We start from the raw sequence: 14,446 nt of genomic DNA, 5'->3' as shown, positions 1-14,446 counted from the left end.
CTGGTGTGGCATCTACAGGCAGGCTGGTGTGGCATCTACAGGGAGGCTGGTGTGGCATCTACAGGGAGGCTGGTGTGGCATCTACAGGGAGGCTGGTGTGGCATCTACAGGGAGGCTGGTGTGGCATCTACAGGGAGGCTGGTGTGGCATCTACAGGGAGGCTGGTGTGGCATCTACAGGGAGGCTGGTGTGGCATCTACAGGGAGGCTGGTGTGGCATCTACAGGGAGGCTGGTGTGGCATCTACAGGCAGGCTGGTGTGGCATCTACAGGGAGGCTGGTGTGGCATCTACAGGGAGGCTGGTGTGGCATCTACAGGGAGGCAGGTGTGGCATCTACAGGGAGGCAGGTGTGGCATCATATACAGGGAGGCGTGTGGCATATACAAGAAGGCTGTGTGGCATCATGTACAGGCAGGCTGGTGTGGCATCATGTACAGGGAGGCTGGTGTGGCATCATCTACAGGGAGGCTGGTGTGGCATCATCTACAGGGAGGCTGGTGTGGCATCATCTACAGGGAGGCAGGTGTGGCATCATATACAGGGAGGCGTGTGGCATCATCTACAGGGAGGCGTGTGGCATATACAAGAAGGCTGTGTGGCATCATATACAGGGAGGTGTGTGGCATCATATACAGGGAGGTGTGTGGCATCATCTACAGGGAGGCTGTAAATATTGTCTAGGTGAACATGTGACCTTCCTTTGGTTGTTTTCAGGGGGCTGGGACAAAAAAAGCCTGACCAATGAAATTCATCAGTTTTTTTAACGGCCATGAAAAACTGATGCAAAATGGATGTCAAACGGCCATTAAAAACGGACAGATGGACTTGAAACGGATGAAAATTTAGAGACACACTGATGCAAAATGGCCATGAAAAACTGACAGTTGATCAGTTTTAAATGGACATTTTTTTTCACTGTCGTGTGAATAAGGCCTTAGGCTGCAGATTTCCCGCACAAAAATATGCGCTGCAAATCTGCATGTAATACGCATCATGTGCATTTGGCCTTAGTGGTTGCTGCTTGTCAGTTCAGCTCCAGTTAGCGCTTTTGACTGCAGTTTCGTTTGCAAAAAGAGAGCCGTTTAGTTTCTGTTCGGCTTTTCTCGGAAAGACTTTCTATTGGGTCCTTACACCAACTGCCGAACAGAAAGCAAGCGGCTCTCCCGAGCACTTCTGCCGCTTTGTTTTAGCTATCGGTGGGGGTCTCAGTGCTCACACCCTCAAGGATCAAAACTTCTGCCGTCACTAAGACATGTCAGAAGTTTGTTGAACCTTAAGTTACCCTTTACAGCATGTGTCTGCACGGGATTAAATGACCCCCTCCTGCCACATGTATACTGTAACTTCCAATAACTTGCAATAGTGATAAATCCATACAGGACAAGACAGGATAAAACTTAAAAAAGTATTAACCCCTTGGAGACACAGATCATTTTCATTTATTCATTTTAATATTTCCATTGTTGCATTCCAAGAGCCATAACTTTTTTTATTTTTCTGTTGAAATAGCCATATGAGGGTTTTTCTGCGGGATGAGATGTAACTTTTAGGCTGGGTTCACACGACCTATTTTCAGGCGTAAACGAGGTGTTTTACGCCTCGAATTACTCCTGAAAGCACAGCTCCAAGACGACCTGTAATTTTACGCGTCGCTATCAAAAGACGGCGCGTAAAATAACAGCCTCATCAAAGAAGTGCCGGACACTTCTTGGGACGTAATTTGAGCCAATTTTCATTGACTTCAATGAAGAACAGCTCCAAATTACGTCCGTAATTGACGCCTCGCAAAACACGATTACGAGCAATTACGTCTGAAATGCAGGAGCTGTTTTCTCCTGAAAACAGCTCCGTAATTTCAGCCGTAATTGACGTTATCGTGTGCACATACCCTAAGGCTGGGTTCACACAACCTATTTTAAGGCGTAATGGAGGCGTTTTACGCCTCGAATTACGCCTGAAAACACGGCTCAAATACGTCGGCAAACATCTGCTCATTAATTTCAATGGGTTTGCCGACGTACTGTGCCGACGACCTGTAATTTTACGCGTCGTTGTCAAAAGACGGCGCATAAAATAACAGCCTCGTCAAAGAAGTGCCTGTTACTTCTTGGGACGTAATTGGAGCCGTTTTCTATTGACTCCATAGAAAAACAGCTCCAATTACGTCCGTAATAGACCCTGCGAAAAATGCCTGCAACATGCCATTACGTTTGAAATTCAGGAGCTGTTTTCTCCTGAAAACAGCTCCGTAATTTCAGCCGTAATGGACGCTGCCGTGTGAACATACCCTAACAGCCTCGTCGAAAGAGGTGCAGGACACTTCTTGGGACGTTTTTGGAGCCGTTTTCTCATAGACTCCAATGAAAACAGCTCCAAAAACGTCCGTAAAAAACGCTGCGAAAACGCAGCGAGAACGCCGCAAAAAACTCAGCAAAAAACGCTAGTTGCTCAAAAAACATCTGAAAATCAGGGGCTGTTTTCCCTTGAAAACAGCTCTGTATTTTGAGACGTTTTTGACTCTGCGTGTGCACGTACCCTAAGGGCATATGCACACGATTACTGCATTTACGTCTGAAATGACGGAGCTGTTTTCAGGAGAAAACAGCTCCTGAATTTCAGACGTAATTGCTCGTACTCGCGTTTTGTGAGGCGTCCATTACGGACGTAATTTGGAGCTGTTCTTCATTGAATTCAATGAAAAACGGCTCCAATTACGTCCCAAGAAGTGTCCTGCACTTCTTTGACGAGGCTGTTATTTTACGCGCCGTCTTTTGACAGCGACGCGTAAAATTACAGGTCGTCGGCACAGTACATCGGCAAACCCATTGAAATGAATGGGCAGATGTTTGCCGACGTATTGGAACCGTGTTTTCAGGCATAACTCGAGGCGTAAAACGCCTCCATTACGCCTGAGGGTATGTGCACACGTAGTGACAAAAAAACGTCTGAAAATACGGAGCTGTTTTCAAGGGAAAACAGCCCCTGATTTTCAGAAGTTTTTTGAGCAACTCACGTTTTTCGCGGCGTTTTTTACGTCCATTTTTGGAACTGTTTTCATTGGAGTCTATGAGAAAACAGCTCCAAAAACGTCCAAAGAAGTGTCCTGCACTTCTTTTGACGAGGCTGAATTTTTACGCGTCGTCGTTTGACAGCTGTCAAACGACGACGCGTAAATGACAGGTCGTCTGCACAGTACGTCGGCAAACCCATTCAAATGAATGGGCAGATGTTTGCCGACGTATTGTAGCCCTATTTTCAGACGTAAAACGAGGCATAATACGCCTCGTTTACGTCTGAAAATAGGTCGTGTGAACCCAGCCTGAGGCTTCTTTTCAGACGTTTTTTGAGGCGTTTTTTGAGGCATTTTTCATAGTGTTCAATGGAAAATCAGCTCCAAAAAACACCTCAAGAGGTGACATGCTACTTCTTTTTACGGAGCATCTTTTTACGCTCTGTTTTTTGACAGCGAAGCGTAAAATAAAGGCTCATGGGAACAGAACATCGTAATTCCCATTGAAAGCAATGTGCAGATGTTTGTAGGCGTATTAGGGGCGTTTTTTCAGGCGTAATTCGAGGCGTAAAACGCCCGAATTGCGTCTGAAACCACTGCGTGTGAACATACCCAAAGGCCCTGTTCACACAGAGTTTTTGGACGAGTTTTTTGGCGTGGAAAACGCTCCGCAAAACTCGTCAAAAAACGCCCGAAAATGCCTCCCATTGATTTCAATGGGAGTTGGACGAGTTTTTTTACCACGAGTAAAAAAAACGCGTTGCGGTAAAAAGAAGCGACATGACCCATCTTAAGGCGGTTTCCGCCTCCAAAACCCCATTTCAATCAGTCAGAAAGGGTTAAAAAAAAACACCTTGACAAGTGTTTTGACGAGTTTTTGTCAAACCACTGTGCAAAAAACGTCTGGAGCAGTTTTTGCAGGAGGAATTTTCCTCCTGCAAAAAAATCAGTGTGAACACAGCCTTAGGGTAGGTGCACACGACCTCTTTTCAGACGTAATGGAGGCGTTTTACGCCTCGAATTACGCCTGAAAAGACGGCTCCAACACGTCGGCAAACATCTGCCCATTGCTTGCAATGTGTCTAAGGGTATGTTCACACGTACACGTCCGATACGCCTGAAATTACGGAGCTGTTTTCAGGAGAAAACAGCTCCGGAATTTCAGACGTAAAGGCAAGTGCAGGCGTTTTTCGCAGCGTCCATTACGGACTAATTGGAGCTGCTTTTCTATGGAGTCAATGGAAAACGGCTCCAATTACGTCCCAAGAAGCGACTGGCACTTTTTTGACGCGGGCGTCTTTTTTACGTAAAAAAAATGACCGTCGGCACAGAACATCGTAAAGCCCATTCAAATGAATGGGCAGATGTTTGCCGACGCATTGGAGCCGTATTTTCGGACGTAATTCGAGGTTAAAACGCCCGAATTACGTCCTTAAATAGGGTGTGTGAACCCAGCCTTACAATGTTCTGTGCAGACGACCTGTCATTTTACGCGTCGCTGTCAAAAGACGGCACGTAAAATTCCGGCCGCGGCAAAGAAGTGCAGGACACTTCTTGGGACGTTATTGGAGCCGTTTTTTATTGGCTACAATTACGTTTGTAAAAGACGCCGCGAAAAACGCGTGCTTACTCTCCTGAAAACAGCTCCGTAATTTCAGACGTACTTGGCGTTGTCGTGTGCACATACCCTTAGGGCATTTCCAGACGTGGCGGAATTGCTCTGGAATTCCGGTGCGGACAGTCCGCAGCGGAAATCCGCAGCGTACACGTTTCTCCATTGCCTTCCACAGCTTTGTGGTTGGGTTCGTTTACACGTTGCGGACAATTCCGCTGCACAGCATAGACTCTGGTGTGCGGAATTTGGTGTCTGCAGCATACACTGGTTGTTGCGGACGTGTAGCGGACTTGTTGCGGACTCATTGCGGAATTTCTCCATTGACTTCAATGGAGAGTAAAAATTCCGCAATGAAGTCCGCAGATGTTATGTGTGCTGCGGAGCGTATTGGTTTTACTAACATGACATTTCTTCATTCTGGCTGGACCTATGTATTTCTAGGTCTACAGCCAGACTGAGGAAGTCAATGGGGCTCCCGTAATTATGGGTGACTACGTGTGTACACCCGTAATTACGGGAGCGTTGCTAGGCGACGTCAGTAAATAGTCACTGTCCAGGGTGCTGAAAGAGTTAAGCGATCGGCAGTAACTGTTTCAGCACCCTGGACAGTGACTTCCGATCACAATATACATCAACCTGTAAAATAAATAGAAGTTCATACTTACCGAGAACTCCCTGCTTCTTCCTCCAGTCCGGCCTCCCAGGATGATGTTTCAGTCCATGTGACGGCTGCAGCCACTCACGGGCCAATCACAGGCTACAGCGGTCACATGGACTGCCGCGTCATCCAGGGAGGTCGGGCTGGATGGCGAAAGAGGGACGCGTTACCAAGACAACGGCCAGGTAAGTATGAATTTCTGTCCCTTCTCTCTATCCTGCACTGATAGAGAGAAGGGAAGCCCTCTTCCCCTCAATACGCAACGGCTAGTCTGCATCAATTTAATGCCCATTTTAGGCAAAGCCGCAACAGAATCTGAAACGCAGATTCTGTGCGGCATTGATGCGGACAGTGGCGGAAGAACTCCGGCACGTCTGGGCATGTCCTTAGGGTATGTTCACACAGAGTGTTTTCAGGCGTATTTTGGGGCGTTTACGCCTTGAAAAACGCCTGAAGAAACGGAAGCTGAACGCCTACAAACATCTGCCCATTGAAACCAATAGTAAAAACAGAATTTAGTACATACGGAGCATCTTTTTACTCCGCTGTTTTTTAAAAAAAAGAAGTAGCATGTCACTTCTTGAGGCGTTTTTTGGAGCTGATTTTATATTTTAGGGTATGTTCACACGACCTATTTACGGACGTAATTCGGGCGTTTTTGCCCCGAATTACGTCCGAAAATAGCGCCTCAATAGCGCTGACAAACATCTGCCCATTGAAAGCAATGGGCAGACGTTTGTCTGTTCACACGAGGCGTAATTTATGCGCCGCTGTCAAATGACGGCGCGTAAATAGACGCCCGCATCAAAGAAGTGACCTGTCACTTCTTTGGCCGTAATTGGAGCCGTTATTCATTGACTCCAATGAATAGCAGCGCCAATTACGTCCGTAATTGACGCGGCGTTCAAGCGCCTGCATATGCCGTTATGGCTGAAATTACGGGGATGTTTTCAGGCTGAAACGTAGCCGTAATTTCAGCCGTTACGGACGCCCTCGTGTGAACATACCCGAACACTATGAAAAACGCCTCAAAAAACGCCTGAAAAGAAGCTCCAAATTAAAAGAAGTTTAATTGTTTACTTCCAGTGGATAAAATTCTATCCATGGTCATGTGATAAACACACAGGTACTGGGATCATTGGAAGACTCAGCTCTGATACACATACTGTAAGGGCATGTTCACACGTGGCAGAGTTTTTCCGCTGCAAATGTTGGTGCAGATTTGGGGCAATTACGCAACGAATCTGCACCAACATTTGCATATTTGACAGGTAATTCAGACGTTGCAGAAAAGACAGCGGACTTGCCACAGATTTCATTTTTTTGCATTGCAAAGGCTCAAATCTGCAGTGAAATTCCGCTTCTTCTCCGCCACAGACAGTGCATGCTGCGGAGGGAAAATTCCGCACCACAGCCTATGGTCCGCAGCAGAGTTTTCCGCAACGTCTGAACTAACTTGCCTAAAAATGTATTGAAACAAATGTAAAAAACGGCCGCTGGAGAATTCCACTGCGGACTGTCCGCAGCGGAATTCCACAGCAATTCCGCCACGTATGAACATGCTCTAACTGTAATGAGCCGTGCACCTGTATGTCCGTCACATGACCACGGACAGAATTTTATCCACTGCAAGAAAACAATGAATGTGCCTACTGAAAGCAGAGATCTTGAAAACCCTAATGAATTAATACAGAGAGTACATTGAAAAATTGTACAACTTTGCATTCCACAATGAGTAGCCTTTATTTTCCAAAATTGTAAAGACCCTTTTATCTCCTATTTTTTGTGAATTCTTTATCCAACAGTTCACAGTCCATAATTTAAAACAGCCGGCGCTAAGCTGAGTCGTTTCACGTGTATTAGCATCTGTACGCGCAACACTTTAAGGGCCACAACCCCCATTGTCATTTGTTTAAAGGAGTATTCTCCCCATAGCAATTATTAATACTATTCTAACAGTAGGATGAAAACTTGGCGCAGATGAATATTTTCTTACTGTGGATAGATATATTTTTATGCCAAAATATGACACTGTAATATTAATAGTGATTAATAAATGTAATTTGGGCACTGAGCTGAATTGTTTTCAGAACTTTTGCTTCAATTGTTCAACTCCCTCTGCCGGCAATCTCTGAGAAACTCCGAGAATTGTGCAATACATTGTGGCGTGTCCTGCTCATCCAGAATCTTACAAGTCACTATTATGTAAGATAATACACGCAGAATGAGATCCCTGTGACAGAGTAATGACATCAGTATTGGTAAATCGTGCACGTTCTTGTAGATTAGGAGACCTCAGGCATGTTCATTAATAGTCTGTAATAATTCCCACATGTCATTGATGACTATATAAACTATTCTGTCCATAACAGTATGAGATCCGAGCAGATGGAATCCTGGCGGAGAGATCATCATTTGCATGTCAGAACTTCATTGAAACTGCCATTAAATTTTACAACCTATCATAACTTTACATTACTATGCCCAATATTTCTAGCTATGGATGTTCTAATTCTAATAAATGCTTCTATATTTCTCTTTGATAAATGGGAAACTTAAAAATGTCAGTGTATAGTTTAGTGCTAATAATATTGATACTGAGTTGCTGAACCTGTTTCTTTCCAAGCTTTTAAACAGTATTAAAAAAGAGATAATAACCATTAAAGGGGTTTTCACTTTTTATCACCTATCACCTATCCACAGGAGTGAGGTGCCCTGCCACCTCACTCTCTGCCCTGCCACCTCACTCTCTGCCCTGCCACCTCACTCTCTGCCCTGCCACCTCACTCTCTGCCCTGCCAGCTCCATTCAAGTCTATAGGACAGCTTCTGAGCATGCACAGTAGCCTGTGAGACCTTGTATAGTCCTGCAGGCAGCACATAGCTGCAAACCTCTTATCAAGATTTTTTGGCCTTGTTCACACAGAGTTTTTTTTACATGTTTTTTGATGTGGAAACCGCGCCAAAAAATGGCCGAAAATGCCTCCCATTCAATGGGAGGCGGACACGATTTTTTAATGCTCTCGGTAAAAAATGCTCGCGGTAAAAAGCAGCGACATGCCCTATCTTCGCGCGTTTACGCCTCTGACCTCCCATTGACATCAATGGGAGGCAGAGCAAGCGTATTTCGCTGCGTTTTTGCCCGTGGCACTCAATGGGTGTGAGCGAAAAACGCTGCAAAAAACGCTGTGAAAAACGCTGTGAAAAACGCAGCGAAAAACGTGGCAAAGGACGTGCAAAAAAAACTCAGTGTGAACAGGGCCTTACTGTGCGAGGAAGATTGGAAAATGATAGGGGTTGTGGCAACAATGCTAATCGTCACGAGTAGGCAGCGTCTCTTAACACCCGAATCATAGGAAGCGTGCATGGTGGAGTGAGTGACAGGGGGATTGTACTGACCACAAATGATCCTGATTCATGGTAAGAAAATGTTACTGAAATCCGCAGCGTACACGTTTCACCATTGCTTTCCACATCTTTTTACTTTCCACAGCTGCGGACCATAGGCTGCGCTGCGGAATTTAGTGTCCGCAGCATACACTGGTTGTTGCGGATGTGTAGCGGACTTGTTGCAGACTCATTGCGGAATTTCTCCATTGACTTCAATGGAGAGTCAAAATTCCGCAATGAAGTCTGCAGATGTTATGTAGATGTTATGTGTGCTGCGGAGCGTATTTGTTTTACGAACATGACATTTCTTTATTCTGGCTGGACCTATGTACTTCTAGGTCTGAGGCCCCATGCACACTAACGGCACGGGCAGGCCCATAGAAGTCAATGGGGCTCCCACTATTACGGGTGACTACGTGTGTGCACCCGTAATTACTGGAGCGTTGCTAGACGATGTCAGGAGATAGTCACTGTCCAGGGTGCTGAAAGAGTTAAACGATCGGCAGTAACTGTTTCAGCACCCTGGACAGTGGCTACTGATCACAATATACAACAACCTGTAAAAAAAATAGAAGTTCAGACTTACCGAGAACTCCATGCTTCTTCCTCCAGTCCGGCCTCCAGGGAAGACGTTTCAGTCCAAGTGACGGTTGCAGCCAATCACAGGCCAATCACAGGCTGCAGCGGTCACATGGACTGCCGCGTCATCCAGGGAGGTCGGGCTGGATGTTGAAAGAGGGACACGTCACCAAGACAACGGCCGGGTAAGTATGAATTTCTTTTACTTTCACTAGGGAAAGGGCTGTCCCTTCTCTCTATCCTGCACTGATAGAGAGAAGGGAAGTACTTTCACCTCAATACGCAACGGCCAGTCCGCATCAATTTAATGGCCATTTTAGGCAGAGCCGCAACAGAATCTGCAAAGCAGATTATGTGCGGCATTGATGCGGACAGTGGCGGAAGAAATACGCCACGTCTGGTCATGCCCTAAGACCTTGTTCACACAATGCAGACTTGATGCAGATTTTGCATGTATTTTTTCCAGACAAAGCCAGAATTGGATCCAGGAGTGGAGACACTTTAAGGATTGCCTTTATATATTTCTTCAGTTTAGGTTCTGTTCCTAGTTTTGGCTTATAAAATACATGCAAAACCTGCATCAAAACTGCACTGTGTCAACACGGCCAACAGGAATCCATCCAACAAGTGTTCTTCTGCAGTGGAGATTCTTTTTGTGATGTCACATGCTTGCTTTATTTACATGCATTTTTCAGAGGAGTTGGAATCACCAGCCAGGATTGAATCAGCAGTTTCAGACATACAATTGTTGCCGATTATGAATTAGCAGCGAATATTTTTACACCATTTAATTCATTTTTATTACGTCTATGGAATATCTTTAATTAAGGTTTTCTCCGAAACTGCTTTAGAGCCTGTCAACTGGGATGGGGGGATTCCTTACCTCTTGGCTCCCACCACCTCTATAAATCCTTTTTAGGACACATTCAGACGTATCAGCGTTTTTCCGCTGCAAATGTTGGTGCAGATTTGGGGCAATTCCGCAACGAATCTGCAGCATCATTTGCATTTTTGACAGGTAATTAAGATGTTGCAGATATCACAGCGGACTTGCCACAGTTTTTGCATTGCAAAGGCTGAAATCCGCAGTGAAATTCCGCTGCTTCTCCGCAATGTAATGAGCATGCTGCGGAGGGAAAAACCTGCACCGCAGCCTAATTTCTACAAAGTAATTTTCTGCAATGTCTGAACTAACTTTCCTAAAAATGTATAGAAAGAAATGGAAAAAAAACGGCCGCTGCAAAATTCTTCTGCGGACTGTCCACAGCGGAATTCAACAGCAATTCCGCCACGTCTGAACATGCCCTTACAGGTCGCCTACTTGTCTACGAATAATCCGTGACAAACTACAGTGCAATTAAGTGAATGAAGTTTTTAAAACCCCATTTAAACATTGCAGAAAAAATACACATGGATTTTAAAGTCTGCAACATTCTTTATTCTGCTGTAGAACAATAGAAGATTTTACAGCCGATTTCAACATTGCCATTCTGAAGGGTGAAACCTGCGTCAAAAATCATCCACAGTAAGCGTATGTTCACACTAAAAACATGTGAAAATACGGATCTATTTTCAAGGGAAAATAGCTCCTGATTTTCAGCCGTTTTTTGTTCAAAGTCACGTTTTTCGCTGCGTTTTTTACAGCCGTTTTTGGAGCTGTTTTTCTATAGAGTCATTGAAAAACGGCTCCAAAAACGGCCCAAGAAATGACATGCACTTCTTTTTTGCGGGCATCTTTTTACTCGCCGTTTTTCGAAAATGAGGCGTAAAAAAATGCCCCGTCGGAACAGAACGCCGTATTACTCATTGAAATCAATGGGCAGATGTTTGTAGACGTTCTGCTTCCATTTTTTCATGCGTTATTAGGGTGCAAACGCCCCAAAATACACCTCAAAACACTACGTGTGCACATACCCTCAGGGCGTATGGCAGAGACCTTTCAAATTTTGCTTTAAGGCCCAGTCTTTTCTAGTTACGCCCCTGTATTGCAGATATTTTTTTTTCTAGATATATTGGGTTTATTTATCCATACTGATGCAATTGTAATCCACTGATATACGAAAATTATATTTATTTTTATAGGGTAGTATTATGGAAATAAAAAACAGATTATACAGTACCTCACTTAAGATAAATGTATATATATATAAATAAATAAATATATATATATATATATATATATATATATATATATATCTATATTGATAAGTTAATGTTATTATGCAGAAGTAATATTATCTTAAGAGGGTAGTACAGGATTGGAGAAACATGACCAAAAATAGTGGCACACCTGTTCACAGGTTATGTATGGTATTGCAACTAAGTTTTATTCACTCCAATAAAGCTGAGCTGCAATACCAGACACAACCCAAGGACAAGTATGGCACTGCGTCTGGAAGAAAGAAGACATATTTTTCTAATCCTGTAGAACCCCTAATCAATTTGATAAAAATTTTATTTTATACAGAAAAGTTCTGTTAGGCATTAGGTCTCTACATACTTCTCGATGGTATTTTTGGCACTGCGGTAATTTAAAATGCATTTTTATTAGTCCTAATAGTATTATCATGCCACACGCTACATGTTGATATATGTGAATAATAGTAATGAGTATATGAGTCATAGTTATATAATCTGTGTGTTATGATTGAATTGCCATGGTCATCGTTCTTTACTGTAGAAAGATAACTACAGACAATAATATCAATATACTTCTCACTAGAAGATGCAACATTTTATATAAAGTTATTTTGTCCTTGGATTTAGATTTATTTCACCGGCTGCTCTATGAATCCCGCTCGCTCATTTGGACCAGCTCTGGTAGCGGGAAATTTCAGCACACACTGGGTAAGACAAATGAAGAGGCATTTAATACAAAAATAAAGTACCGTGTAACCTTAACAAGGTCTCAAAGTGGCAATTACTAAGTTACCATTTAGTATGTTAGTATGTTGTTTTTCAAAATGAAAGCTTACCTATCATAAAAAAAAGAATCACAGTTGTGCTGACTAGTGTGACCAGTCAAATTATTCCCGTGCTGCTCCCCCCCCTCTCACAGCATCTCACAGCACAGCATTTTACATCATCACAAAGTCTAAGATAGATAAACGACAGAATCACCCCTACCTAGCTCCCCTCTCTTCTTTTTATCAACTCTCTTCTCAAGGGGCGCAACTTGAAACTTCCTCGCAACCTTCCACTGCAAAAATCTGTAATAGACCCCCCACGTGCCATGTGCCTTTTATAATACTGTTGTCATCTTATGTGGTATAGGGTGTTTTGCGCCACCTCACAAACCCCGCTTCCTCTGCACCTTCTGTAGCCCCTGATCCTTTCCTTCAAGCTTTTAGGTCAGCGAGGTGGTTTTGAACATTTACAGTGAGCCTACGGGCATGGATAAGAGGACTACAGGCTGCTGGAAGGTGAAGAAGATGCCACTTTTTCATAATAACATAAATTACAAAGTTTCATGTATTTGACACTGATTTATGCAAAAAATGTTTTTATAAAACTGGTACGGTTTAAGGCTTTTAAATGTAGTTCACAGCAGCTTGTCTCAGTAATAACGGGTCTTCTGTGACCATAAAGGCAACAAGTTAATTATGGCAATAGTAGAATGGTAACTATGAATATACAGGGTTGGTCACGAAAAACAGACCACTATTTTGTTTGTGTGTTTTGTAGTTTAATACTTATCAGGCCTCATTCATCAAAACGGTCTTACAGTAAAACTGTCTTTGTTGCCCATAGCAACCAGAGCTCAGCTTTCATTTTCCTAAAGCAATTTAAGAAATGAATGAGGCCCATTGTATCTTTCCCTGCCAGTCCATAACAAGCCATAACAAGTGTCAATAGTGCAAGAGCAAAATCAGGGGGATAAACAGAAGCGTGTGGCGTGTTACAATTGGCTACTGGATATGATTGTATATGGACATTTGGACGCGTTGCAATACATCATGTTCGATAAAGCGTGGTTTCACCTAACCGGGTGAGTTAATCTGTGGAGCAATAGGTACTGGTACACAGAAAATTCACACGAGCTGCGCCAACAGAGCTGACAGTGTGTGACTTTTATCTATGGGATTTCATGAAGGGTAGGATAGGGTTTATTAAACTAACCCCTTGACAGTGCTCGAACATAAATAGCAAATTAAAAATTTGTGAATATGGAAATTGTGGTATTGCAGAAGGTGTTCCTGACATGATAAGACGGGCACTTTGCATAGACGCTGGCGGAAACCACTTCTAGCATCTACGTTAGTGGATAAATAATTCTCCATTATCCTGTACAAAGATAAATAGGGTCTTATTGACAGGGTAAAACGTCCTTTTTTCCCTGTTATCTCACACCGAATAACCACCTCTGTAAATTGAAAACTGAAAGCATGCATGCATGGAAAAAGTACACCAGACAGACAAGTGTTGGTAGACATCTTTCCCTCAGTCAAGTAGGAAGTGAACTGAAACTTTTTATTGAACAAAGAAAAGAAACACAAAACTCCTCCCTAGAGATGTGGGACGTGCTTAAGCCCCATTGGCTCCTCAGCTGTAAATTCTTCTGTACAATCCTCTTGCATTCCAGGGGCGGTGTATCCATAGGCGTGCCCCTGATATATTCTCCATTTTGTTAGATTCCAGTTCTTTGTGTAATATACTGATATATACATACATATATGTGAGGATAATATTTTTGCAAACAATATACATGGTAATGATCCCTGACATTATTTTTCGTGGCCCTCCCTGTAAAAGGTGCCAGGTCGTCAACACAGAATGTGAAGAGATGACGTCAGCATAACCTTGCATCATCTTTTATTGTTAATGCTCCATACACCAATAGGCAACATTTTGGATTATCAGAATGACTTTTTTTTAGCTCGTCAAGATAATTATTGTATTATTAGTTTATATTTTTTTATTATAATAACATGACGTCACCTGCTGGACTGAGGCTGAAAAAAGTACTTAGCCTTTTAGAGTATGTTCACACTGAGTTTTTTTAATGAGATTTTTGACGTGGAAACAGATGCCTCCCATTGATTTCAATGGGAGGCGGAGGCGGTTTTCTCCTGGGAGCCGTAAAACCGGTTTGCGGGAGAAAGAAGGGACATGCCCTATCTTCGCGCGGTTACGCCTCTGACCGACCATTGACATCAATGGGAGGCAGAGAAAACGTATTTCGCTGCGTTTTATG

The 14,446-nt window shown here is 43.5% G+C and overlaps 1 protein-coding gene across 1 annotated transcript in view; it reads left to right on the top strand.

Moving 5' to 3' along the window:
* Nucleotides 1-14,446, top strand: part of LOC142740660 (aquaporin-2-like) — a 40,927-nt gene that overhangs the window by 24,337 nt on the left and 2,144 nt on the right. Inside the window, exon 3 of the mRNA XM_075850071.1 lies at nucleotides 12,019-12,099. Coding sequence (XP_075706186.1) covers nucleotides 12,019-12,099 — 81 coding nt within the window. The remainder of the gene's footprint in view (nucleotides 1-12,018; nucleotides 12,100-14,446) is intronic.

Source organism: Rhinoderma darwinii, chromosome 2, assembly GCF_050947455.1.
Source record: "Rhinoderma darwinii isolate aRhiDar2 chromosome 2, aRhiDar2.hap1, whole genome shotgun sequence".
In the NCBI taxonomy this organism is placed as follows: domain Eukaryota; kingdom Metazoa; phylum Chordata; class Amphibia; order Anura; family Rhinodermatidae; genus Rhinoderma; species Rhinoderma darwinii.
Note: the sequence above shows the minus strand (reverse complement) of the source record. Positions and strands in the feature narration are given on the sequence as shown.